General features: G+C 41.6%; 1 protein-coding gene across 1 annotated transcript in view; it reads left to right on the top strand.

Moving 5' to 3' along the window:
- LRP2 (LDL receptor related protein 2) overlaps positions 1-27820 on the top strand; it is a 144091-nt gene that overhangs the window by 50453 nt on the left and 65818 nt on the right. The window contains 20 exon segments of the mRNA XM_083702334.1: positions 836-1059; positions 2342-2548; positions 4470-4672; positions 6490-6630; positions 7360-7563; positions 8596-8788; positions 10415-10540; positions 11465-11595; positions 12919-13056; positions 13298-13579; positions 14124-14363; positions 15120-15239; positions 15615-15731; positions 17071-17448; positions 20265-20513; positions 21891-22102; positions 23124-23308; positions 24731-24959; positions 26153-26330; positions 27283-27411. Of these exon segments, the coding sequence (XP_083558460.1) occupies positions 836-1059; positions 2342-2548; positions 4470-4672; positions 6490-6630; positions 7360-7563; positions 8596-8788; positions 10415-10540; positions 11465-11595; positions 12919-13056; positions 13298-13579; positions 14124-14363; positions 15120-15239; positions 15615-15731; positions 17071-17448; positions 20265-20513; positions 21891-22102; positions 23124-23308; positions 24731-24959; positions 26153-26330; positions 27283-27411 (3886 nt within the window).

Raw genomic sequence — 27820 nt, 5'->3', positions numbered from 1 at the left:
CTTTGCAATTTCTTGAAACTTGATCATTTAAAATGTGAAAGTACTGTGTTCTCTGAGGAGATAAAAATCAAATATTCCTCAAGTATGTTACAGATAATTGAGCTCTAGGTAAGAAATATTGACAGTGTGTTGTGCTATGGGCCAATATTTTATTCCATTGCTTTTATGCATTGCTTATATTAAGTTCATATAATCCAAAAGGTGTATTCAGCTTCAAATCCAAATGGTTCAAGAGTAATTACTTTAAAAAGATTGGGAATATGAGTTAAGAAGAACAAGTTGCTTTTTCTCTTGCCTTGCAAATGCCCGTAAAAATATTCTGCTGTCCAGTTACTAAAAAAACAAACAAAAAAACCTATATTTGGGAGCAGGAAGGATTTGTCTCTCAGAATAAATTGGTTAGTAGTGATGTGGAGAACATTTGCCTTCATCTGTAGCCCGTTCTTTGCATCCCCTAGATCAAGGGCTCCCAATCTGAGGTCCACAAACTTCACTCCGATGGTCCATGACATGTCTGTGCATTTGTGGTTGAAGATGGGAGATGGCACATCCATCACGTTCAGTCTTCAGATTGATTTTTAATTGTATTTTTCTTTTATTTTTTATATCGTGTTGTATTTTATTCTTTTCTTGTATTGAATTCTATGAAATTCAAATTGCTTTACAATAAAATACAGCATATAAGAAATAAAAGAAACATACAGTGAAATACAGTGAAAACCACACAGCATCTAATACAGCACATTACAATTGCTACAACAGGCAGAAAAATAATTTAAGGGATCTGCCAGGACTCAACAAGACCTCACCATTGTAATTCAAACTTTACTTTCAGGTTTTTTCAGTTGGCATTGATGGCTCAGAAATCCATGAAGTTTTAAATGTTTCAGTTGACACACCTGAAAACCTAGCTGTGGACTGGATTAACAACAAGCTCTATATAGTAGAAACCAGTGTCAACAGAATTGATATGGTAAATTTGGATGGAACTAATCGAGTAACTCTTATTGCTGAAAGCTTGGGAAACCCTAGAGGAATAGCTGTCGATCCTACTGTTGGGTAAGTTATAATGCTAAATTAAACAGAATCCCTTCTGTTTGTAAACTGTATAAAGTTTTTGAAATATCATGGACTGTGGAATAAATAGGAACGGATGATGGTATAGAGCTTTCAGCTCTGTGTTCTCTTCCTCTTGCAGAATTGCATTATTTTGCTTTACATTCCTTTGTTCACTGCTGAAACAACTGTGTTCCGGAGCAGCAGTACAAGAGCTGTGATAGGAACATTTTGCTGAATCCAAGAGAAGAGGAAGAAATATGGTGCAACTCACTGTGTTTATGTCTGTGGCAGGAGATGGCAGGCACCTTCTTAGTACAGTGGTACCTCTGGTTATGTACTTAATTCGTTCCGGAGATCCGTTCTTAACCTGAAACTGTTCTTAACCTGAGACACCACTTTAGCTAATGGGGCCTCCCACTGCTGCCGCGCCGCTGGAGCACAATTTCTGTTCTTATCCTGAAGCAAAGTTCTTAACCCGAGGTAGTTTTTCTGGGTTAGTGGAGTCTGTAACCTGAAACGGATGTAACCCAAGGTACCACTGTACTTGCTGCAGAATCAGCGCCTGGGAAAGATGGGTGTGAACATAAAAATGGAGATAGTGATAATTAGTTATCTCTCATATCAACATGCAGTCCATGCATTCAAAGAACATGGCTTCCCTGAAAGAATCATGGGGTCCATAGTTTACCCTTCACAGAGATACAGTTCCCACCACTCATGGAAAAACTAGAGTTCCCAGGATTCTTTGGAGGAAGCCATGAACTTCAAAGGTATGGTGTGTATGTGACCTTACTCAGAAATGTCTTCTTACAAAGAGATTTAGTATAACTATACATATGTTGATGAGAAAGACAACTTAGTTGATATCTAGCTTGCTCAAGTTTAGAAGATATATCCATCTGACAGACGTATCCTTAAAGTTCTGTTGCTTTAGGCAATCTACATTAATCAACTGGTTGTAAGTAGATTGGGGCCTTGGTCTCTGCTTGCTGTAGTTAGTCCACTGTATAAGATGCTGGGAATGGTCTTCTCATTGCAATGATTCTGCATGGGACAGAAGGCATTGCTGGGGAGCTCCTCCATGCAGTTTGAGGGACTGATGTGATAAGAATTTGCATTTCTTGGTGGCTGGTGTAACACATACACTGACCCTAGTTCCTCATGTGTCCTATCCTGGCCAGTGAGCAGAACGGCTGGTCTGGTGCCACAAGACTATTTCTAGTATTTCTCTGAAGACTGAGAGGCACTCAGTGGATTTTTCTTTTCTTCTTTCCTTTTATAGTTATTTATTTTTCTCAGACTGGGATAGTCTCTCTGGTGACCCGAAAGTGGAAAGAGCCTTCATGGATGGAACAAACCGCCTAGACTTGGTTAAAACAAAATTAGGCTGGCCTGCTGGGATAACTTTGGATATTGTATCAAAGAGACTTTACTGGGTGGATAGCCGGTTTGATTACATCGAAACTGTAACTTACGATGGACTGCAGAGGTGGGAAGAGGTTTTAATCAATATTTTTAGTTGTTAATTTATTTGTACTATCGCTTGTTCCAGTGATAATCTTCATAACAGTTTATGAGAGTTGTGTGTTATGGATTTCCATTAAATCCACACAGATGGATAAATATTTGAAACTATATTATGAAACATCTGGTTTTTTTTAGATATTCACCACTGTCCCTGGATCTGTGAGCAGCAACAGGCCAGCTAACCTCAGATGTTCTTTGGCTGCAACTCCCACAATTCCTTACAATTAGCCATACTAGCTTGGTCTGATGAGAGCTGTGGTCAACCAACATCTGAAGGACTCTGCTGGCAACTCCTGGGCTAAATTATTAACAGAAAAGTGGTAGGCTCTCCCTGTTGCATGCATTGATAGGAGAGAATAAGAATATTGTGTTGATTCTTAGTATTTGTAGGAGTGCAGAAGGTTATTTCATCGCCCATGTCAATTTGCATATTCTTGCGTAGGGGAAGGGAATGGTTTGGGGGCTTCAAATGTTGATCCTGAGATGATTGGTAGCGGAGGGGCAGGGTATCCCTCCTGGAAACGTCAATCCCTAAATACTGTACACAACTCTGCACAACTCTGGATGCCAGGGAGTTGGCACCCACACAGCGCCTTCCGTCCCATTTGCTCCATTTGTTTACAGCGGAGAACTTAATTTTAAAGTCCTATCTTCGTTTTTCCTTGTAATCTGGACTTTTCAAGGTCATTTGTGAACCAAGAACGCAAATAGAATACTCTCCCCCACCTTTAAGATAAAAAGCCTGTTACTTATTGCTGCCTGGAGCTTCAGATGTAACATTCCTTCCAGAGAGGAACAGTTTCTAGTTTATTAATATAAAAGTAAATGAGATGCTTCAGTATAAGCAGCATACTTAAGATAACATTAAAAAAATGCACTTTTAAGCAAGAGTTTCGATTTGTTTGGATATAGTACAGCAGCAGTTCTTCTGACACATACAGTTAAAGCACACACCCAAATGCACATTTAAAGCACACAGCTCCCCCCCCCCCGGAATTCTGGGAACTGTAGTCTGGTAAGGATGTTGAGAGATTTAGCTCTGTGAGGGAGAAACTGCACTCCCCAGGATCCTTTGGGGGAAGTCACATACTTCAAATGTATGGCAGATGTGCTTAAAATGTTGGGTGTGAATCAGCCAATAGCCTTGCTTCATAATTAATGCCGCAATCAATTCCAAAGTTCATTAAGGCTATCAGTAGCTACTAGTCCTGATGGTTGTGTTCACTCTCATCAGATGTCAAGGAAATAAACTAACTATCTGACTTTTAGAAGCCACTTGAAGGCAGGCCTGCATTGGGAAATTTTTAATGTCTGATCTTTTACAATTTTTAAAAATATGTGCTGTAAGCCGCCCAGGGTGGCTGGGGAAACCCAGCCAGATGGGCGGGGTATAAATAATAAAATTATTATTATCATGAACAGTTGCTGAGAATTGTAGGCATACAATTGTGTGCCATTGTGTGCAGGTTCTGCTTGTGTGTTCCCCATAGTCTTCTTTTTCGACACTGTGAGAACAGGATACAGAACTACATGAGCCTTTAATCTGATCCAGTAAAGCAGTTAAATTGGTTTTTTTGGTTTGAGCCCTTTAATTTCTTCCTTATTTTTTTTTAAAAGCTCATCTAGTTGACCACCCCCTTATAACCCTTCCTTGATGTCCTGTTCCGTCTTTTCAATTTTACATCATCCCAATATTTTTCTCCTCTATGATTTTTCTTTGACCCTCAGTGTGCGTATTTGTTTATGATTCCACAAGTCAGTTGCTAAATCCCTTGTGAAACCACCTTAACCAGAAATGGAATGTAATATTGATCTTGCCCGACTATAAGTCTTCATTTTCAGATTTTGTTAATGAAAAATAATTCTTTCTGACTCACCAACAGGAGAACAATAGCTCACGGAGGCTCCTTGATTCCTCATCCTTACGGAATAAGCCTTTTTGAACACAATGTGTATTTTACTGACTGGACAAAGATGGCGGTGATGAAAGCTAATAAATTTGAGGATTCTAACCCACAAGTTATTTATCAGTCTTCCTTGCGTCCGTACGGAGTGACAGTCTATCATGCTCTCAGGCAGCCCTATGGTAAGTCAAATGAGGGAGCCAAAGGGAAGTTGCCTCTTTAAAATGGCTGAAGGTGCAATTGGATGCCGTAGATTTGGCTATTAGTTGTGATAACTGTGTTGTACGAATGCTTGGCATGGGTGAGCTTTATTCCCTTGAAGCTTTCAAAGAATAAAATACTGATGTAAGGCATGTCTGGCTAAACTGCAGCCTTACCATTGACCATGCCATCTGTGACGGATAGGACTTGGAGGCCCTTGGGCTCCCCATCTCCGACGTAACAGAATCTTTGCACTTGTAAGGGAAGAAGGAGCCCAATGAATATTACAACAGCATGCAGGACAAGAGATACTTCATGCATCTAGCAGTTTGGGCTGCATGTGAGCTGTTCTCCTTGTTGGTTTGGTCGCATCCTTGATGTCGAAGGGAGCAGTATTGTTAGGTCTGACATCACTGCACACTTGAGGGACTGTGGTGGTAGATCTCCAGGAGACTTAATTTCAGGCATCCTGTCAGCTCTCACACCACAGCATAACAAAATAAAATAATTCCTTCCATTAGCACCTTAGAGACCAACTAAGTTTGTTATTGGTATGAGCTTTCGTGTGCATGTACACTATCTGAAGAAGTGTGCATGCACATGAAAGCTCATACCAATAACAAACTTAGTTGATCTCTAAGGTGCTAATGGAAGGAATTATTTTATTTTATTTTCGACTACCTACCTGTAACATCACAGCATACTTATTTACGGGTTGGCAGCTGGGATATTAATTATAAGCACCCTGTCCTATCTTGCAAGTGATAAGTATTGTTAAAGCTGGCAGTGCTGATAATCTTTTGGGAAGGTCTGTGTATGGCATATCCCTTTACAAGAGGATTTCTAGGCCTCAGCCAGCCTCTGAAGTATATTTTGGCATGGAGAGAGAGAGAGAGAGAGAGAGAGAGAGTATGTGCATATATATGTGTGTGTATGTTATATATTTCTCCGAAGAAAATCGGGACATCCTATTCCATAATAATAATAATAATAATAATCTGATTATAGTCTGCCCATCTGACTGGGCGGCTTCCAACATATATAAAAACATAATAAAATATTAAACAATAAAAAAATACCCTATACAGGGCTGGTTTCAGATGTCTTCTAAAGGTTGTATAAGTTACTTATCTCTATACGCTCCAACATTTCTCCAGTGAAAATAGGGACATTCTAAGGAAAAGCGGGACATTCCAGGATCAAATCAGAAACTGGGGCAGCTTTGGTAAATCCGGAACTGTCCCTGGAAAATAGAGACACTTGGAGAGTCTGGTGTGTGTGCAATTTTCTTTTCTTTTTTTAAGCATACTGTTCTAACTACTCTTAAAGGGGAGAGCGGCATTTCCTTATTAGCTGGAATGAATGAATTTCAGATGAATTAGGTGTGAGGCAGCCTCTGATCCAAGAAGTTAAGCAATTCCAGTCCCATTGTTTTCAATAGGAGAGAGGAATGCTTTTAGCTTTCCCTTTTAAATCAGTGAGACTTAAATGTACTTGATATGTAGAAAGAATAACTCCTTTGGAAAAAAATTAATAAGCCAAAATCTGTGAGTCTGCAATATGCTGAGAATCGGTTCAGAAATGCTTAGACGGTTGGGAAATTTGAACAGATTTAATAGGAGTTGACCATGTAAAATGTGTTATAGGAGGTACTCAACATCAGTAGAGGAAAGCTGATATTTTGTCCCTAATGTTTTTATGCACTTAGGTAAAAAGTACCAATGAAATTAAAAACATCATGAAAACCTAACATTTGATTTAGTTTGGTAAGGCTGTAACCGTATTATTTTTTTTCCAGTAAGAAACCCTTGTGGTAGCAATAATGGAGGGTGTGAGCAGATCTGTGTTCTCAGTCACAAAACAGATAATGATGGTCTTGGCTATCGTTGCAAATGCATGTTGGGCTTTGACTTGCATGCTGACGGACGACGTTGCATTGGTAAGGACTCATGCTGACTCTCTTAAGTAATGCTTGAATGGATGGCTGTATTCCTAGCTGGCTTTTCAGTTTCAGTGTGTGCAATCCTCACAGCTGCTGTGCACCATTATGTAGCAGAGTGCATGTGGGACTACTCGCATCTCCCCATAGGGGTGTTGTGCATGTTTCCTATGCTTGCCCAAAGTATTCCACGTGGTGGGAACTGTTGTGTTTCAAAGATAGTCCCGTATCTGCAGCCCATCCCAGTTCCTTGGCTTGCATCCTGCATATACTTCTCATTTCAGAAATGATTTGGGCGTGTGATTGGGTTCTGTTGTGATCTAGAGCAGGCAAAGTTCCATTGCTGGGTTTAGCCCTTATTTTATTTATTTATCATGTTTATATTCCACCTTTCTTCCATCACAAATTTCACAACATAGGTTTTTTAGACAGTTTCTGATGGAGGCATTGGCCAGATGAAGGCCTGCTTAGTTTCAGCAAGTTGACAACATCATATGCCTTTAGATTGGGCACTTGTTTAAATTTATATACATGCTTTGTTGTAATTTTCTGTTTTCCACTTTTCATTTTTAATTGAATTCGTCTTGTCTGGTAGATGTTCTTGCATGGATATTTTCTCCTAATCTCAGTTATGTTTTTGAAAGCATTAACTTCAACTAACTCTTATTTTAGGATCATTGGAGCCTTGAAGTAAGGAAGCTGATTTTTTTGTGTTGTTTCTCCTTACAGCTGTGCAGCAGTTTCTGCTCTTCTCATCCCAGCTAGCTGTTCGTGGAATCCCATTCAATCTTTCCACCCAGGAAGATGTGATCATCCCTGTGACAGGGACCCCTTCCTATTTTGTTGGGATTGACTTCTACGCCCAGGAGGATACCATCTTCTATTCTGATACCATTAAGGACATAATTTATAAACAAAAAACAGATGGGACAGGTAAGATGCGAATCTCTCTGTTTTGATTTCCTCCTCTGCCCATCTTAGCATCTTGAACTGAGCAGGAAAAAATGGGTAATAATTGCTTTTGATCCCCTTGATTCAGGCTACAAAGCAAAACTGCTGTTTTGAAAGAGCAAAAATAGCTCATCTCTATAGACTGTCTTAAATAGAATAAAACTGCTGGCCCATATAGCCCCATACTGTCTGCATTGATTGGGAGCTGCTTTTCAAGGCTCTTAGGCAGGGGTCAGTAAACTTTTTCAGCAGGGGGCTGGTCCACTGTGGACCTTGTGGGAGGCCGGAATATATTTTGAAAAATAATGAACGAATTTCTATGCCCCAAAAATAACCCAGAGATGAATTTTAAGCAGAAGGACACATTCTACGTATGTAAAAACATGCTGATTCCCGGACCATCAACGGGCCAGATTTAGACGACGATTGGGCTCTTAGGCATGTGTGGGCAAACTAAGGCCCAGCGGCCAGATCTGGCCCAATTGCCTTCTAAATCTAAAATATAGGCCTGAGATGTTAACAGGAAATTGAACCTGGGATCTTTTGCATACAGAGAATGTTTTCCACCACTGAGCTATAGATAGGGAATCCATAGAATTCCTATGGAAATGGGAGTGGAAGTTGCCGTAATTTGCATGTTCATCAGGAATGGAGCAGTATTCACTATCATTATTATTAGTCTGCAAATGCTATGCTGTAGTCTGCATTGGTTTTGATGTTGCCCTTCTTCTGGGATTAATTAATTAGGTTAGTTCTGGCCATAGCAAATAGGTTCTATAACATAGGTTTTAGTGGAAATCAAACTGTAGCAGAACGGAAGCAGCGTTGATTGCAATGAACACAGGATGCAATAGAAATCTACTGCTTACTTCCCCATCCACTGGCCACTCACTCTGGGGATTGCAGAGGGGAAGTGGTTAAACAAATAGTTAACTATTTATCATATAACGCTTAAATAGAAAGTTCCCCATTCCCCTTTTGATAAATTTTATGTCCATTTTATATGAACACCAGGCAGGGAAATCCTTGTAGCCAACAGAGTGGAAGGAGTTGAAGACTTGGCTTTTGATTGGATCTCCAAGAATATCTACTGGACGGACCCTCCGTATAGGAGCATTAGTGTCATGAGATTGGCTGATAAATCAAGAAGAGCTATAGTTCAGAATCTGAATAACCCTCGTTCAATAGTGGTTCATCCTGTTATTGGGTAAGTCTCAGCACTCAGCTGTGTGTTCAGAAATATAACGAGGTAAAGCCCTTCTGTGATGCTGCTGTGTTAGAATGCAGGCAGTGCATCATGTGCTAGAACGCTCTTCTGTGTCAAAGGTCCCCTGTCTGGAAACTTGAATGCTATAGAAACGATTTCTACTGTAACCTGTTTTTCCACATGCAGGATTGCTATTAAAAATGTGGGTATTCAACCATGCCATTCCACCATCTCCATTCTGAAGTGATACCAGGTCCAGGAGGGCTGTACCACATGATATTTATGAAACACTAGATTGACTCCCAACTTTTTTTTTTAAACTACTGTTTGTGTGTGTTTTAAGAGCCATGTGGTTTTGTATTTCAAAAATACTTCTTGCTGTTTTCAGTCCAGGAGCCTCCTTTTCCCATCTCAGATATCTTCCCCTTGTTCAGGCATCCCTCCCCCTCCGCCTTATTGTCCTGGCACCAGTTACAACATCCAGAGCAAAACGCAAGGTGGTACAAAATCAACACAAAAGGGGTATTCAGCAGAATTATCTATTAAAAAACCAAGAAGCGTTTGTTCTGTGCTCTTTCTTTGGATTGGAACAGAACTCACTGCAGCGTAAGAGTTCCTGTTATCTCCACGGTGTTATCTTTATAAATAACTCTCTTGGAGGAGTGTTAGAGCATGTCTTTCACTTACCTAGTCTCTGATACTCCGTTCTGAGGGCCAAATCCCAGCCTGATGTTTTTGCTTTGTAGAGGAAAAAGAAGTTATTTCAGAATGCAAAGTCCATGCGGAGGTTATTATCGTGGTTATGCGTACTCCCTCTGATGATGGGGGCTCCCTCTCCTGGCACTTGGTTATGCAGCTGGAGTCAGTTCCCATTATCTCTGGGCGAGAGGCTAATTTAAACCACCTGTGAATGTCTTGTAACTTTGATTATACTATGGAAAAATCTTCCTCCTATCTATTTTCTTATTTCCATATTGTTAACTGTTGACAGATCTGTAACAAGAAGCCATAATATTTTTATTTATTGCTGTTTATCCATAATGGATGGGGAGGGAATGCTCCAGTTCTTAGCAATATGGCTGGCACTTGCTTCTCTATTGAGTTAAACTTTTGTTTTGGTGAAAACTAGTCACCACTACTACTGTTACTATTATTATTTAGGGTCAAGTTATCCCTAGGTAATTTTCCGTGGATTTCCCCTTGCAGCACACTGCACTTCCCTCCCAAAATACCCCGCAGGGTCACAGTGCCCTTTGGAACATCATGGGAAATGGCACTGTGGGGGGGCATAAGGGGAAAGAGGAATAGATGAAAATTGCCTGCCAATCCCTTCCTCCAGTGTAGTGCCTCGTGAAATCCACTTAAGGGAAACCTGAATCCAATCCATTATTATCCTTTTATTTAGTGAGTGAGTGAGTGTTGAGTTGAGTTCAGTTTGTTTTTAAATTTGTTTCTTCTATAAGCGATAGCAAGAACAAATGTCAGAACATAGTAAGTACTGTGCCTAAAAGACCGTTTTTAGTTTGGGGGTTGGGTTTTTATTGCACTGCAGGTGACAGGCCGGGGAGAAATATCAACATTTTGATGTCTATTTGTAGTTTCAGTGCATTTTATTATTATTTCCAGGTACATATTTTGGACGGACTGGTTCCGGCCTGCTAAGATCATGAGAGCATGGAGTGATGGATCACATGCCTTACCAATTGTGAACACAACACTTGGCTGGCCTAACGGCTTAGCTATTGATTGGAGGTAAGAAATCAAATCAAAACAAGGATTTTTAAAAGCAGATATTATACAACCAGCGGACATTGCAGAAATAATCTTTACACTACAGCAAATGCAGCATCAAAACGACCATTTCTTCCAGAATGCCGATAGTCAAGTCATTTTCTTGCAAACTACAGATGCTTTTAGTTTGTCACCAAAAGCTGAAATACTTTAGACGGTAGGGAAGTAAGTTATGAAATGCCATTCCGAACAACAGATTTAAGTTTTCAATTACAGCTGGGCTGAAAGGGTGGGAGAGGGCACCTTAGCCAAAGCTTTGATCTGTAGTGATAGGCACCTTTTTTCCAGTGTTCTCCCTGCCTCAAGGTTTGCTTTGAAAGGAGATTGAAACGTTCACACCTCCGAAGTGAGGGCATTGCTGAGCCGGAAGGCGTTGCCCTCATTCTGGATTGACTTATGCAACTGATCCAACTCTGAATGGCTGTATGGAATCATAATCATTTTATTATTGTTTTATTAAATTTGTACATCACCCTTTATCTGAAAATCTCAGGGCAGTTCACAGTATAAAAATGCAAAGTAAAAGCACAAAATACGAAATAAAAAACAAGAACAAAACAAACCCATATCCCCCTCCCCCAACACATTTAAAAGGACATTTGTTGTGTGGGCCCCAACTGACAGGGAAAGCATCCCAGGAAGAAGCCTCATTAGAAAGGGGTGCAGCGAAAACAGTGAGGGGACTTGTGGAAGGCGGATTCTGGAGCATTTCATCCTCCTCAAAATACTAATTTTGCACCGGATGTTTATGGTGCAGAAACCTCCACTGAGATGAATAACAGTTAGATGGGAATTATATACAGAGGAATATACCTTCCACCTGCATGTCTCTGCAGGCAAACTACTTTTCTGTAAAAATTCAAATAAAACTCTCATTTCTTTCAGTTCTTTAAGGCTTTACTGGGTGGATGCCTTCTTTGATAAGATTGAACACAGTACCTTTGATGGGCTGGACAGGAAGACGCTGGAACGAATTAATCAGATGACACATCCATTTGGTCTCACTATCTTTGGAGGTCAGTATCTATGTTGAGTCCTCACAGCGGTCCTCAGTCTCTCACGGTATGAAAGCCTTTTGGAATATAGTAGGTTGCAATGCATTGAAATGCAGGTTTTCTTGCAAAAGTATTGTTTACAACAGGGCTGGGGAACTGGTGGCCTTGCAGGTGTTGTTTTGACTCCGACTTCCACCAGCCCCAGTCAGCATGTCCCAAAGTGTAAGGGATGGTGGGAGTTGCAGCCCAACAACATCTGGGTGGCTTCAGGTTCCCATATCTCCGGTTTATGAGGTTTCACTTCTTCGTTTGCTTTTGAGATACACATGCAAACAGAAAATGCAGGTTTAAGCCTTGTATCTGACTCTCTTGACATTGCAAGTGCAGCTTCGGTCATTTTCTGTCTGATTTCCAGTATGTTGTTGTTGTTGTTTGGTTGGGTTTGTTTGTTTTTAATGAGGGAAATAATGTTGGTTCTGAAACTCCGTGCTGTAAAAGCTGTTGTTGTCGCTTGCTCATATCACCAAATATGAACGATGCCATTCACCATGGCCTCTTTCTGGAGCAAGTATGTGGAGAAATAGACTGAACCTCACATCACACATTCATTTTCATGCTGCATCACCCAACTCCCCATGTGAAATTCTACAATGGTCTAGAGATCACTTTTGCAGTATGGATAGAAGAGGAGGAGGAGGAGGAGGAGGAGGAGAAGAAGAAGAAGAAGAAGAAGAAGAAGAAGAAGAAGAAGAAGAGGAGTTTGGATTTGATATCCCGCCTTTCACTCCCTTTAAGGAGTCTCAAAGTGGTTAACATTCTCCTTTCCCTTCCTCCCCCACAACAAACACTCTGTGAGGTGAGTGGGGCTGAGAGACTTCAGAGAAGTGTGACTAGCCCAAGGTCACCCAGCAGCTGCATGTGGAGGAGCGGAGACACGAACCCCATTCACCAGATTACGAGTCTACCACTCTTAACCACTACACCATGCTGGCTCTCACTAATTCTGAGGAAGAGTTGAGAATTGACTAGCACCCTAATTTCCCTAAGTGGAGATTGGCTTAATGGAACAAGGCTTTCTTGCCTCTCCCTTCTCTGTACTGCACTTCCAGTTTGTTCCTTCCAGTTGGGGGAACCTCTAGAACAGCATGTGGTGGTGGTGGTGGGGCTGCAGCAGAAAAAGTGGAATCAATAAAAAACCCCACCCACCCCCACAAACACGGCTCACAGCCAGTTGGATCCAAACCAGTACATATGCCCAGTCAGCTTTGGCATGTGAGCATTCCTGTTGTTCATATATAATAATAACCTCCGTAATGTTTTGGTTTTTTTGGTTGGGTGTTGCAGGTTATGCATATTTCACTGACTGGAGACTTGGCGGAATAGTTCGGGTCCGAAAGTCTGATGGAGGAGAAATGACTATTATTAGGAGGGGAATCAATAATATCATGCACGTGAAAGCATATAATGCTCAGTCTCAAATAGGTAAGCTTATCTATTGTACTTTTTCAAGGATGTATGTCGAAGCATCTTGATTTGCAGTAGCATTATCTGTTCAACTCCTATCTGTTCATTTGCACAGATTCCCAAGTTTTTGCCCTTCCATTTACACCTTTTACCATTTGTGTCTCAGGAATCTTTTCCTTCCTCGGGAAAGGGTGTGTTTTGTAAGTGTTTCCATCGTGTTGCAAATCTTCCGAATTAATCTTTCATTGTGTTTTCGAAGGCAATAACTACTGTAACAGAGCAACAAATCCCAATGGAGACTGCAGCCATTTCTGCTTCCCAGTGCCCAATTTTCAGCGGGTTTGTGGCTGCCCCTATGGAATGAAACTGAGCTCTAACCAGTTGACCTGTGTGGAAGATCCATCTAACGAGCCTCCCACTTTACAGTGTGGTTCATACTCCTTTTCCTGTGGCAATGGCAGGTGTGTACCCAGGTACTATCGATGTGATGGTGTGGATGATTGCCACGACAACAGCGATGAACAGAACTGTGGATCCCTTAGTAAGTATTGTTTGTATTCCCCCCAAATGTCACTTCTTTCGTTCAAAAATTACTCAGTTGCAGTCCACCTATTGCAACAAATTGGAGAACATAGTGTAAGCCTTCAATACCATTTATTATTATTATTATTTTAAAAAATTAGTTTTTATTAATGATTTTTGTGTGTTACAAAACAGATAAACAGGGGAAGGTGCATCTATTGTCTCCACTTTCGATCCATAGTCTTTTTGTTTACATTTAGTGAGAGACAGTTTTGTCATAGACTTCTTGCAGCTGGGGGAAAAGAGAGCTCGCACTCTCCGTAAAAATAAATAAATATATAAACAAAGGGCCTCCCCACACGATGCTGACACAAACCCCTACACCAGTAATAAGCGATAGAATGAAATACTATTTATGTTACTCAGACCTAATGAGTTTTCTCCCCCTCACCCTCCAAATTGTGTTTTTACATTGAGTGGAACATCTTTGTGTGGTAGCCAGGAAGGCTGGTTTTGGTGGCATTATAACTCAAAGCTTCTCAACATTTTATTTTCTCATTTAGACAATTCTTGTGCTTCGTCGGCCTTTACCTGCAGAAATGGCCAGTGCATTCCTAACCGGTGGCGATGCGATAAGCACAATGACTGTCTCGATAGTAGCGATGAGCTCCACTGCCCCACGCAGGGCCCCACTTCATGCCCGGCAGCCTTGTTCACCTGTGACAACAGCAAGTGCATTCCCAGAATCTGGCTGTGCGATACAGACAATGACTGCGGTGACGGATCAGATGAAAAAAACTGCAGTAAGCATTCAAATAGGGAGGATACAGCGCTGTGTTTAGTCTTTCTCAGCAATCAGCTTCTGCAACAACAGCCCAAAACCTCTCCTGCCTTTTAAAACCCAAAGCAGTGTCCATGTGATCCCCATCTAGGCCCTGAACAACCCCAGATAGTTTAGCTCCAGGGTACCCTCAGCCCCCTCTTCAAAGTCGTTGCTTTTCTTTCTCTGCAGCTCAGCTTCTACACAGCTCTGGCTACCATTGTAAGCATGCTTAGTAGGAGTAAGCCGCAGTTAGGGTTGGGAATGACTCCTCCCTGAAGGCCTGGGGACCCACTGCTAGTGTGCATTGGCAACACTGAACTAGGAGGACCAGTGGTCTCCTAAGGCAGATTCCTATGTTAGTTCTAGACTAAACTAGTTCCAGGGAGATTTTCCTTCTTAGAAAATACATTTAGGATGGTGCTGCACAGATTGTAGCTCTGTAATATGCTGCATAGTGTGTTAATGCAAAATACGGCTATGGGAAAATAGGTACAGCGGTACCTCGGTTCTTGAGCGTCTCCATTGACGAGCGTTTCAGAACCTGAACGTCGAAAACCTGGAAGTAAATGCTTCCATCTTCCTCTGTGTGTTTTTCAATTTTCTCAATTGAATTTGCAGACCACCCTTTGCGCCTCAGTTTTCAGAAGTTTCGGAACTCGAAAGGTCTTCCGGAACGGATTACTTTTGAGAACCGAGGTACCACTGTATTCTATTAAGTTGGTGTTTTGTTTTTTAGCTTTCACAGAGACATGTGAGCCTGGTCAGTTCCAGTGTTCTGATCGCAGGTGCATCGATCCATTTTATGTGTGTGATGGTGACAAGGATTGTGTAGATGGAGCGGATGAACATGATTGCAGTTAAGTATCACCTGCCTCCTCCTTACACTTGACATTTTCATCTTCAGGGCTAGTCACACTTCTCTGAAGTCTCTCAGCCTCACTCACCTCACAGAGTGTTTGTTGTGGGGGAGGAAGGGAAAGGAGATTGATGGCCGCTTTGAGACTCCTTAGGGTAGTGATAAATCGGGATATAAAATCCAAATTCCTCTTCTTCTTGTACTTCAGGGAAGTGGGCGATGCAAGCATTCCTCCTGTCCTCTAGAATCCCCAGGGATATATATTTAGTCGTAATCACTGCCTACCATGTTCTTGCTCTTAGTACAATGGCAGAGAAACTGTCCAAAAGCTTGTCACCAAGTGAAACCTGAGATAATCTTTCTTTTTTATTTTAGTTTACAACTGTAGTTCCAATGAGTTTAAATGTGCAAGTGGAGACCAGTGTATCAGCAATTATTACCAATGTGATGGTGTCTTTGACTGCAACGATCACTCAGATGAGGCTGGTTGTCGTAAGTACAGCACTGACCTAAGACATTTGGCTGCCTGAGGCAGAACAGCAGATGCCTGTCCTCCCAAGTCAAATTACTTATTACCCAAGTACTTGAGGGAGAAAATCCCATATACACCTCCTTTCCTCCTTGGCAGTAAAAATACATCAATGATTGATTGGATAACTAGCAATTTGCTGCCCTTTCATGACATCCAAAGTATGCTGCCTGAGGCAGCTGCCTCACTCTCCATAATGACAGGACTGGTCCTGACTATAGGAACAGACAAGGTTCCCTGTTACTAGTGAAATATTATGAAGAATTGAACACGCTGGCTGCAGACAAGATGAGATGTCTGCAATAACTCAGCTTGAGGCGCATAATAAAGTGGCATTCTCCAGTAATAACATGACATGGGTTAGATCTCACATGTCTTCTGAATCCAAATTTGAGTCAAGATTTTGTTATACTGAACTGCTTTGTGTATAGTTTTAGAAACAATTCACACATTGAAATCAACAAGAGCTTTCCTAACAGCTTCAGTGAGATGTGCATTAAATTCCTTTTTTTAATAAATACAGAAAAAAGAAGAAATATCAACACTATAATGGCAGCAAGAGGGAACGATGTTTGAACAAATGAAAACTACAAAGTATCCATACCACTTTATATTTTTAAGTGAAAAAAATCTTAAATCAGTTTACAACCAGCATCAAAACAATCAAAGAGAACATTCTAAAATAAAATATTATAGAAGAAAACAAGATACAAAATACACATTAAGAGCAACATAATTAACAGGAAACTTAAAATATCTGAAACATTTCAAGATAAAACAGTACTAAAAGGAAGTGAAATATAGAATGCACATTTAAAACAGCATGCTTAGCAAAGGAATAAAATTAGCAAGAGAAAAACGTCCCGAACTTCAGGCAAAGGCCAGGGGATAGGTGCAAGTTTTTGTATTAAAGCATATCCAAAATATTTGGTTATATTTTTATATAAGTAAAATTGCTGCTGTCCACAGACATTAAATGGCATGTGTACTAGTCTCTGATATCTGTGTCTGAAGAAGTGTGCATGCACACGCAAGGTTATACCCAGAAGAAACTTAGTTGGTCTCTAAGGTGCTACTGGACAATTTTTTAATTTATTTCCACTGTGTCAGACCAACATGGCTACCTATCTGAATCTAGTCTCTGATATGTCATTCTGTCATGTCAAGGGTGGTCCTTTTGCAATTCCTCTTAATTTCCAAAAATTTGCTGCCCCTTGTATCCGAAATGTGTGCCACAGCTCTGCTTGCTTTCCCACCAATGCGTGGACTGTCTCCCACATGCTTCGTATGACTATGTTTCAGCCACAAGGCCACCTGGGATGTGCCATCAGAATGAGTTCCAGTGTCAGTCGGATGGCAACTGTATCCCTGCCAACTGGGAATGTGATGGGCACCCCGACTGCGTGGATGGCTCAGATGAGCATCATCGATGCCCCCCCAGGACCTGCCCTCCTTCCCTTTTCCACTGTGACAATGGGAACTGCGTCTACCGTGCTTGGGTCTGTGACGGTGACAACGACTGCCGCGACATGAGTGACGAGAGAGACTGTCCCACTCAGCCTTTCCGGTGCCCCAGCTGGCAGTGGCAATGTCCTGGCCACAGCATGTGTGTAAACCTCAGCAGAGTATGTGACAATCTTGCCGACTGCCCTAATGGAGCTGATGAATCGCCCTTGTGCAGTAAGTTACCTTTTTTTAAAGGGCAAATGCAGGATGGACCTGCAAGATGCCTGGATATTGGATGGGGCAGGAAAATCCTAGGAAAATCCTGCCTATTCTGTTTTGCAGGGTCATTGTGAAAGGTAAAATGGGAACAGCTATATATGGAATCCTGAGCTCCTTGAAGGAAGAGTGGGATACCGACATAATAAATTTAAAAATACATAAAGCTCACAATCAAGTATAATATACTTGTTTGTATGGTAAACCTGCAACTTAACATGGGGGTTTGCCTAAAGCCAAAATTGAATATTGACAAAGCACATTCAGTGGCAAGTGGGATTGCCACTTTCTGTCTGCTTTTTAATTTAATTTATTATTATTTTATGCTATGCACATTAAGTTGAATGTGGACAAGTTAAATGTGCATAAATTGTGGGCTTACTGTATATTAATTGCAATATCTGGAGCCCGCAATTGCATGGCCCCACCATAACTTGCAGACCTTTTGCAGCTGTGCAAGACTGTGAGTATGTTCTTTATTTTCAGCAGTGCTTTGGTTGAGTTTAATATGTTAAATGTGTTTCAAACTTTGCTTATATCTTCAAATACTTGTTAAATTCACTGTCTATGAGATTGGGACATAATCAGTAGTTTCTTTTAATTAAAATTAAATTTCATCCGGTCTTTAATATTTTCTGTACAATTTCTAACTTTTATCTGATGATAATCTCAAAAAATGGCAAGCGGCCAGATGTCGTGTTTGTGATGATTACTGTCAGTGTTGATTTACACTTAATCCTAACTTCTTTCTTTCTTTCCTCCTTTTTTTCTAATCAATGCACATTCTCAGATGAGCCTCAGCCAGGTATGAGTCTAAAGCATACTAGATTAATATTTTGACACCAAATTGCATTTGTTAGCTAAGGGCTTGTTTACAGAAACAGGTATTCCTGAGAAGGCTTCAAAGACACTGGATTTGGGTTTGGGTTATTTTTTCTGAACCGACAAACTTTAATGAGGGTTGTTGAGTTGAGGAGGGAACTCCAGAATGTGGCAGCCATGTATGCATCCTCAATAGCTCAGTGGGCTGCATTATTTCTGATAAATCTCCACTCCTCTCACTTGGGCATCTTCAGAATTCTGTGTGTGCGTGCAAAGGAAGTGCTTTCACATGTGCACATGAAACCAGCTAATTTTTCCATTCTAACTATTCTGCCACATCACATATCTCTGTGGGGATTCCCCCAACTTTCAGGATCATTTTGTGGGGTTTGGGGGAGGGCATTTAACAGGCTGAGGTAGAAAACAATCGCAGAAAACCCTTGGTATGTGTTCACCATAACTGATCCTCTCTGTCACAGCCACAGTCACTTAAAAGGGTTCAAAGGGGAGCCAAAAGTTCTGTACAGTGGAACCTCGGGTTGTGAACATGATCCGTGCGGGAGGCACGTTCGCAACCCGCAGCGCCGCAGGTTGCGATTCAGCACTTCTGCGCATGTGCGAGTGCTGAAACCTGGAAGTAACCTGTTCCGGTACTTCTGGGTTCGGCGCGGTGCACAACCTGCAAACGCACAACCTGAAGCGTCTGTAACCCAAAGTACCACTGTACTATCCATATGTTCTTGTTCTCACTTCACTTTGTCTTCAAATTGACACCTTGAGCTTGTGGGGGGATAGGAAGAAATAGCAACTCAGATTTAAGCTACACCAACCCTGTATTCTTCTCTCTGCATACCCGATTATGTAAAAATAAGCCTCCAATTACCACAATTCCTATTTCTGGTATTAAACCATTCCTTTTTATGTGCCAGTGGTGGGAGAGGGTGGGCAATCCCGACTTCTTTTTGAGCTTCTTGCAGCCTACATTTAGACTTCTAAATTGATCCATTTTTGTGTTGTTAAACAGCGGTGGGGAAGCTGTGGTCCTCCAGATGTTGCCAGACTCCCCAACTCCCATCAGCCTCAGCCAAGATAGCTGATGGTTAGGAATGATGGGATTTGTAGTCCATCAACATCAGAAGGTCCACAGGTTCACCACCTCTGCTGCTAAAGAAAAAAAATGTAGATTTTAGACTTTAAACTAGCAAAGTGACCTGCTAGTATATGAGTATGTTTGAAAGGATCATGAAGTAAAAAGCGAATTATTTTGACTTTGCATCTCATCATAACATCCGATACCATATTTACCTCAGTTAGTTTGTGGGGAGTGGGAGGTGGGGAGAACTCATATAGGCAGCAAAGGATTTGTGGTTCATTTGTGGAAACCATAGCTGGGACTTTGAAGTAATGTTTTCCTCATTATTATTTTTTTAAAAGCTAGGATGGCTTTCTGTCTATCAGTTTCCTTGCTATGCCATTTGAGGATTCTGAGCACCGGCTGTTATTTCCAGATGCCTGTTAGCTGACGATACCTTTCAAAATCTTTTTCTGCTTCTGGTACATGGATGGCATTTCAGCAATGACAGCCCACAGGAAAAACAGGCCTTCCGTCCTGGCTATAAGTGTTAATACCTGCTAAATTGGCTCAGAATTTACCTCAAACATGTTAGTTATATGTGTACATATCAGTATACATTCCTTTTACTTACAACTTATTTAGTGCACTTGTGGCCCTCTAGATATTGTTGAATTCCCAACCTCCCCAGCCAGGGAAGATGGGAGTTGGGAGTCTAATCGTAATATATGGAAGGCCCCAGGTTCCCCAATCTCTCCTACTCCTAGATAAGAGCAGGCACTGTTGCTTTGCATTTGTTACAACTCCCTTTTCTATACTTTAGGGGAATTGAGAGGTTTTCATACCTGCTGGTTTATGTCCCTCTCCCATTTATTTGCAGACCAGGAGAGCTGTACGGATAATAATGCCGGATGCACACATGACTGCATCCAAGGCCCCTTTGGCGCCCAGTGTTCTTGTCCCTTTGGGTACCAGCTGGCCAACGACTCCAAAACCTGCGAAGACATCAACGAATGTGACCCTCCAGGGTTTTGCAGCCAGCACTGCCACAACGAACGAGGGTCTTCCAGATGTTACTGTGACGAAGGTTATGTGTTGGAACCCAATGGGAGGACTTGCAAAGTAGCAGGTGAGGAAGGCAAAGATAAGTCCATAAAGACAAGTGCACATGTAGATCCCCATGTCCCTAGCTATCCTGTGGCCTTGGCAAAAGTTTGTCCACTGTTAAGTCACCTGAAACATATTAAGTAAGAAAAGGGGTTGGGGGTGGGATTGAGCTGATGAAACTTGCAGGTGTTTCGTTTGGTTGCTCAGCGTTTTCTGTTTAAATTCAGTTGTTAAAAATTAGCAGACAGTCAGTGGTCGTATTTAAATTGGCACGCAGTCAATGGTTATATTTATTTGCACATAATAATAATAATTTATTATTTATACCCCACCCATCTGGCTGGGCTTCCCCAGCTACTCTGGGCAGCTTCCAACAAAATATTAAAATATGGTAGTGCATCAAACATTAAAAGCTTCCCTAAAGAGGGCTGCCTTCAGATGTCTTCTAAAAGTCTGGTAGTTGTTGTTCTCTTTGACATCTGGTGGGAGGGTGTTCCACAGGGCAGGTGCCACTACTGAGAAGGCCCTCTGCCTGGTTCCCTGTAACTTGGCTTCTCGCAGTGAAGGAACCGCCAGAAGGCCCTCGGAGCTGGACCTCATTGACTGGAAGCCCTCCTCTGTGTCTCACTGTGATTTATAGCATTTTACTGGATGGGCCCCCTAAATCCTTTCTTTCTAGGTGGCAAAAAAGGAACTGCTGCAACATTTTTATTTTTTCTTAAATTTGCATACCACTCTATACCTGCAGGTCTCAGGGTGGAACAACCAAATAAACCCCCACCCCAAAACCCCCACACATTTAAAAAGGGTATTGAATGTCAGTCAGCCAAAGGCCTGGTTAAAGAGGAATGTTGTTTGCCTGGTTCCTAAAGGTGTATAATGAAGGTGCCGAGCGGAGAGCCACTTTCTTCATGGACAGAACATTCCCATTCCTGTTTGTGGAGCAGAGGAAGCTGCCTTATACCGAGTTAAGACTCTTGGACCCATCTAGCATAGCATTGTCTAGGCCAGGAATAGTCAACCTTTTGATACCTACTGCCCACTAGTGCATCTTTCTTGATGGTAAAATTTCCTTACCACCCACCAGTGCTCAATGAAAGGAGGATTCAGCTTGTGCCGTAGAACCCCCTACTGCCCACCTAGAATCTTGAAACGCCCACTAGTGGGTGGTAGGGACCAGGGTGACAACCCCTGGTCTAGACAACCCCTGGTCTCCTGCTTTACTGACTGAGCTATCCCTTAGAGGCCTCTGTAGCATATGCTCTGCCGCTGAGTTCCTGTCACGAAATGAGGTCCAGGGGTGGCGATTTTATGACTGGCTTTTCCTCCAGCAGGTTTTAGTTGTTTTTTTTTAAAAAAAACTTTTGCAGAATTTACATGACTTTGCCTGTTTTTGCAGAATTTGGGAATCTCCTCTTGTTGGTGGCAAGCCGTAACCAAATTGTTGTCGACAACATAACTTCCCACGCGCAGCACATTTATTCTTTGGTTCGCGACGGAAGGAACATTGTCGCTGTTGATTTTGATTCGGTTACTGATCGAATCTTTTGGTCTGACACCACACAGGACAAGATTTGGACTGCTTACCAGAATGGGACAGACAGGAAAGTTGTAAGTCTCTCATGGAATGCAGACATTGGCCGCATGTCACGATTGCATGGCGCCCCTGTGTGTGTGTGTGTCCACTTCTTCACTTGTGCTGTAGCTAAATTCTTTACAGATGTTCATGAAGTGCACAAGTGTTGAAATGGTGGAGCCAGCTGTTTTCATTTGTGTAATGCATGAAAGGACTTACTCCCATGGCAAACGCCATTGTTTGCATTCTTTGACCCAGTGGAGTGAAAAGTGCTGCTCAAAGGCATGTGCTGACCTCTGTGATTTCCCCAGATGTGGGAAATTTGACATCATAATTTGTGGTAGACCCATCTCTCACAGTGCCCTGCCTTAGCGCTTGTTATGTACGTACACTGTTGGGAAAGGGAGTAGAAAACAGAGCTCTGTTATGCACTGTGGGGATAAGCCTGCATGGCTGCTAAATGTTGCAGACTGGGTAGAGGATTTGCTCATTTCATTTGATGTCTGTCCCTTGTTTCAGTCTGCAAGGGTCCCAAAGGCAGCTTTCATTTTCTTGATGCTTGCAAGTTTTTGAATGAATCCGTCTCGAAGGGTTTTGTACAGCAGTTTTACTTCCAGCACACTGCTGGGTAGATTCTTCCCATAATAAAGGAAACAAGCTAAAAATGCACAGGGCACTAGTATTTCCTAGTACGTAATTGATAGTACTTGTGACTTTTGTTTAACCCTTTGCTACTGCAGAGCCAAGTCCTCTTGCTTCTCTTGAGCTATTATTGTATCTTTAACATTACTCAAATACTATCCGAATGTGAGAGCAGGCCAACTGCTTCCAACCATAAGCCATTTGTTTGTAGTAGTTTTAGAATAGCAGTGAATTGTTTCATTGCAGTGAATTAGTCTCTTTGGGAACATGAGTTACATAGCATAGCTCTCTTTTTGCTGTCAATAAGAACGAAGCTGCTCCTTTTCTTTTCCATAGACAGTTCATTAATTTTCACTCATTTTGGCTGTAGCAAACTGCAAGAGCACTAACTTGTTCCTTCATGGTTTCCGGCAGGTACTTGACAGTGGTGTTACCGTAACAGAAAGCATCGCAGTGGACTGGGTAGGCCGCAATCTTTACTGGACAGACTTCATTCTTGAGACAATCGAGGTCTCCAGACTCGATGGGAGCCACAGGACAGTGCTGATCAGTGAAAATGTAACAAACCCAAGGGGACTAGTGTTAGATCCCAGGACAGAGTAAGGTTTTCTCCTTTTTTCAAAAGGCACCTTTCGACAATGGGATACTTGCTTCCTTGGGAAGGGCAATTTATCAAAGAATTACTGAATGAACAAATTGTAGTGTTATATCACCATTTGCTGGTATTTCTATGAAGTGTAGTAGTCAAGTCACTTGACCACATTCCCAGAAGTTGTCGTTGAATTCTCCTAGAAGTGTTGTCCAAAGCTTAACCCTAAGCAAAGTACGCAGATTGAAATCTGTGGGTTTTGAATCAGACTGGCCATCTTGTGCCACTTGCCCACTTCCAGTTCACCCCATTGTTAAGCAGCTCCTTATACAGGGAATGTGAAATTCATAGGACATTAGGTGTAGTTCTGGCTACGTTCTATGGTCCTCCTATTCCGTAAGCTGTAGGAAATGGTCTGACCCAACCATGCCAGCCCAATAAATCCAACTCTTTGGCCAGCTTGGGTTAGTCATCATAGATACATTTAGCAAACACTTTTTTATTGTTTGCATGGTATATTTGAAAATGCATCTGCCACTTATTTACGTAAGAGATTATATGAAGAGTTGAGGGGCTTTACAATCCCGACTTTATATATTCTCCATGAACTAGGTTGTGTTAGTTCAATTTCAGAAACAGTGGAGCATTCTGAAGAGTTAGCAGCTTGCTGGGCCTGCTCCAAGAGCAGAGATGCTGTTTTGCTTCAACCTACATGCTTATTTTTTATTCTTATTTTTTGCTCCTTGTTTTCCATGGACAGTAAGTTTTGAGAAAAGGCATCAAGGGACATAAGGAAATATGGGCTGAGACACCTTGCTCTGCATATATTTTTTTTTGTAAGGATATATGCTTCTCTCTTTTTTTGCAAATGCAGAACCTTATCTCCTTTGCACATTTTTTATATTTACTGGCAACTGAGATTTATACGTCTTTGACTCCTTTGTTTAGAAGCAGTCAGCTCCACTTCTTTCAGGTCTGGGGTTCTTGTGGAAATGCTTTAAATCAACTTGGTGTCGGAACCACAGCAAGCATTTTGACGAAGTCTCATTTAATTAATATGGTTGCTTATTACATTTCGGAAGCCCTGACGAGGCTGATTTCAAGGCTGAAACTAGGGGCAGTGTGTGATGACAAGTGTTTCTGGGTAGGGCTGTCTGAACTCTGCCCTAAAAATAGAGAAATTAGGGAGAAAATAGCCCCATTTGGGCCCCAAGGAAAGCTGGGCAGGGGACTAAGGCCACCTAAGTGAGCTCTTGGCAGAGGCAAGATTCAAACCAGGGACATTCTGGCCCTTGGCTCTCTCTCTTAGCCATTACACTATAGCACCTTTCAATACACCAAAAGCAGCTTTTGTGAGTGAGATCCTTTGACATTTCCGACTGTACCAGTGGTACCATTGTTCCTGCGATCGTTAATCAGTTGTTTTCCACAGTGCTCACGTGATGTTCTGGACAGACTGGGGCCGGAATCCCCGAATCGAAAGAGCAAGCATGGATGGCACATTACGAACCACCATCGTCAGTAAGAAGATCTATTGGCCCAATGGACTTTCCATCGATTACCCAAACAAGCTGCTGTATTTTGCCGACGCCTATCTCGACTACATTGATTTCTGTGATTACAATGGAAACAACAGGCGCCAGGTGGTGGCAAGTGACTTGGTATGAAAAGGGAAAAAACAAGAAAATTGGCCGGGGGCGCAGGGTGTGACCATGGATTCCTGTATGGTGCAAATGGCTTCTGTGTTCTTCTGTGGTGAGGCAGCAGGTCCCAATCTTCTGACTTTACTCCAAAACTCTTGTGTCCAAGTCCAACACCTGTCCACTGCACCATGACAGATTTCTGAAGCCATTAGCCTACAATATATTGCTTAAAAGTCACTTATTAAAAAAAGTCCTGTGGCTTGCTGTCTAGTTCCTGTATGGGATGCAGTGCTTTGAGAGAAAGAACATAGGTCAACTTTGTCTTGTAGCTGTTGGCTTAAGGCTGACAAAGTCTATTGAACTTAAAAAGACTTAACACATTTGCAGAATTCAGACATCCCACCGTATCGTGATTTTTGGGACCCCAAAACATGGCTTTCATAAGAAGAGAACTATTCAATCTAAGCACAAGAGAGCAAAACGGAAGAGTGAGGCTTAAATGATTTCTTTCTTTCTTTTTCTTTTCGGAATAAATTTGATTAGGGTTTATAGAGAAAACTAACAAAACAGTATCAAATATTGTTTCCTCTGTTTTATCCAAACTAAGACTTTGATCTAAATACAATAAAAACATAAAGAAAAAGGAGGGGAAGAGAAAGAAATAAGGAGAAAGAGAGAAATAAAGGAAAAGAAATAGAAAAGAGGTTAAAAGAGAGAGTGGGGAATAAAATCCAGAAGGTAAGGGACTCCTGATGCTACGTCCGTCCACTATTAACAATATTCACTTCATCCCCTCCAATATAAGACCCAACAAAGCCACTTTCTATAAACAAACATCATCTTCAGTCCTCAAATCCAAATGTCATTATTTCTTTTTCACTCAACAGGTCAGTGAGAGGTTTCCAGTCTTTAACAAATGTTAACAATGGCTTTTCTCATGTCAACATCTCTCAGCCAAGTCTGTTAATTTTAACATCCATTCTTCCATTGTTGGCAATAATGGGTCCTTCCACCTTTGTGCGTAGCATATAAAAGTCCCGCAGCCTGGAGCAATGCTTACATTATTTCTCATATTTTATTGGGTCGTGGGAGAAATTATACTTGAGAGTAGATGTAGAGATTTCTGTGCTGTGCCACTTATTCTGGATACCAGTAACAACTGTAATAGCAACAGTGTTAAAATGAAACCAAGCCCGTTGCCCTTCTTTTAGGTGCTGCGGCATCCTCACGCACTGACCCTTTTTGAAGATTTTGTATACTGGACGGACCGATACACCCACCGAGTACTTCGAGCCAACAAGTGGCATGGAAGAAATCAAACCGTGATGGTTTATAATATCAACCAGCCTCTGGGCATTGTTGCAGTTCATCCTGTGAAGCAACCGGCCGGTAAGCTTAGCCAGTTACGATTTTGCAGCAGAAAAGCAAAACCATCCAGTGTAAATATTAGTAGACATCAAGAATATTTTGGATACTTCCAGCGATGATATTGGGCAAACTCTCCAGGGCCACAGCGCTAAAGCAGGGGTGGGAAAGAGGGTCTAGCCCCTGCAGGCCATTTTGACATGTGGGTGGGATTGTCCATCTGTCAGTCCCCTGATGTCACAATGATGTCAGGTCATCTATTATTTTTTTTATTTTTTTATGTACAGGCGCAGCTCCAACTGTTAGGAGACCCTTAGAAAACTACTGTTCCCAGCATTCTTTGTGGGAAGCCATGATTGTTAAAGCGGTATAAGGATGCTTTGAATGATTGGCGTGGATGAGGTTCATGAGTACAAGGAGTTAAGAGAAAACAGACCTATTTAAAGGGCCCCATAAGCAGCTTGCCTCACAAATCCCTACTGTTGTTCTAAAAGTATAGGTTTTCTTTTCTTTCTTTTTTTAAAAAAGGTTTTTATTAGGGTTAATAAAGAAAAATGCAAAGATTATTGTCAAATATCCTTTTTTGTCCAAACTAAAACGAGAAAGGAAGTGGAAAAGATAGAGAAAAAGGAATAAAAAAATATTTAAGAGTGAGAGAGAGGAGGTAAGAAGCTAAAGAACTTCAAATTCTTCGTCTGTCTGCTATAGATAAACATTATTTACTCCATCTATCGAGTATAACCTAAAAATAAAGGTTTTCAATGCAAACCAGGATTCTGGGCCATAGTACCGAGACGCCATCAATAACTAGTCTTAGCTTGATGTAAAAAGCCAGATGTGACAAACCAGTGGTCTTGCCTAATTCCCTCATTTCATATCATGCCACACTACTTCTCTCTTTTTCCCCAATTTACCTTATCAATGCTTTTATTTCTCTCTCTCTCTCTCTCTCTCTCTCTCTCTCTCTCTCTCTCAGGTATCAATTTTTGCAGCTCATCCCCCTGCAGCCACCTGTGCTTGCTTTCTGCATCGGGACCACGGTTTTACTCCTGCGCCTGCCCATCTGGCTGGACTCTCTCCCCTGATCATGTGAACTGCATGAGAGGTGGGGTCACTGGAACTGTAGCTGGAGAGAGAAAGAAAACCACAAAACATGCCACTATCAGGGAAAGACTTCTCTAGTCCCCGTCTGGTATTTCAGCAGAGTATAGGGGAGCAAATCTCCCAGATTTTGTTGTTATTGTTTTCAGGAAACATTGTGCATAACCCTGCGAAAATGCAGTTTATAAAACCTGAATCAGTAGGCATGTTTTGAAAACATTTCAGACTTTGCGTTACATGCATTTAATATGTGTAGGACTCCACATTCTGTAGACTTTTCTGCTATAAACTGAAAACATACTGTATTATGATAAATGTTAGAGTTCAGTCAATTGGACTTGATAATGCACAAGAATACTTAACTTCCTTGGAGGTGCTCTGGCAGGCCGTGGGTCATGAGACTTAAATAGGAT

The sequence above is a fragment of the Podarcis gaigeae genome (genome assembly GCF_964106915.1).
Source record: "Podarcis gaigeae genome assembly, chromosome: 1".
Lineage (NCBI taxonomy): Eukaryota > Metazoa > Chordata > Lepidosauria > Squamata > Lacertidae > Podarcis > Podarcis gaigeae.
Note: the sequence above shows the minus strand (reverse complement) of the source record. Positions and strands in the feature narration are given on the sequence as shown.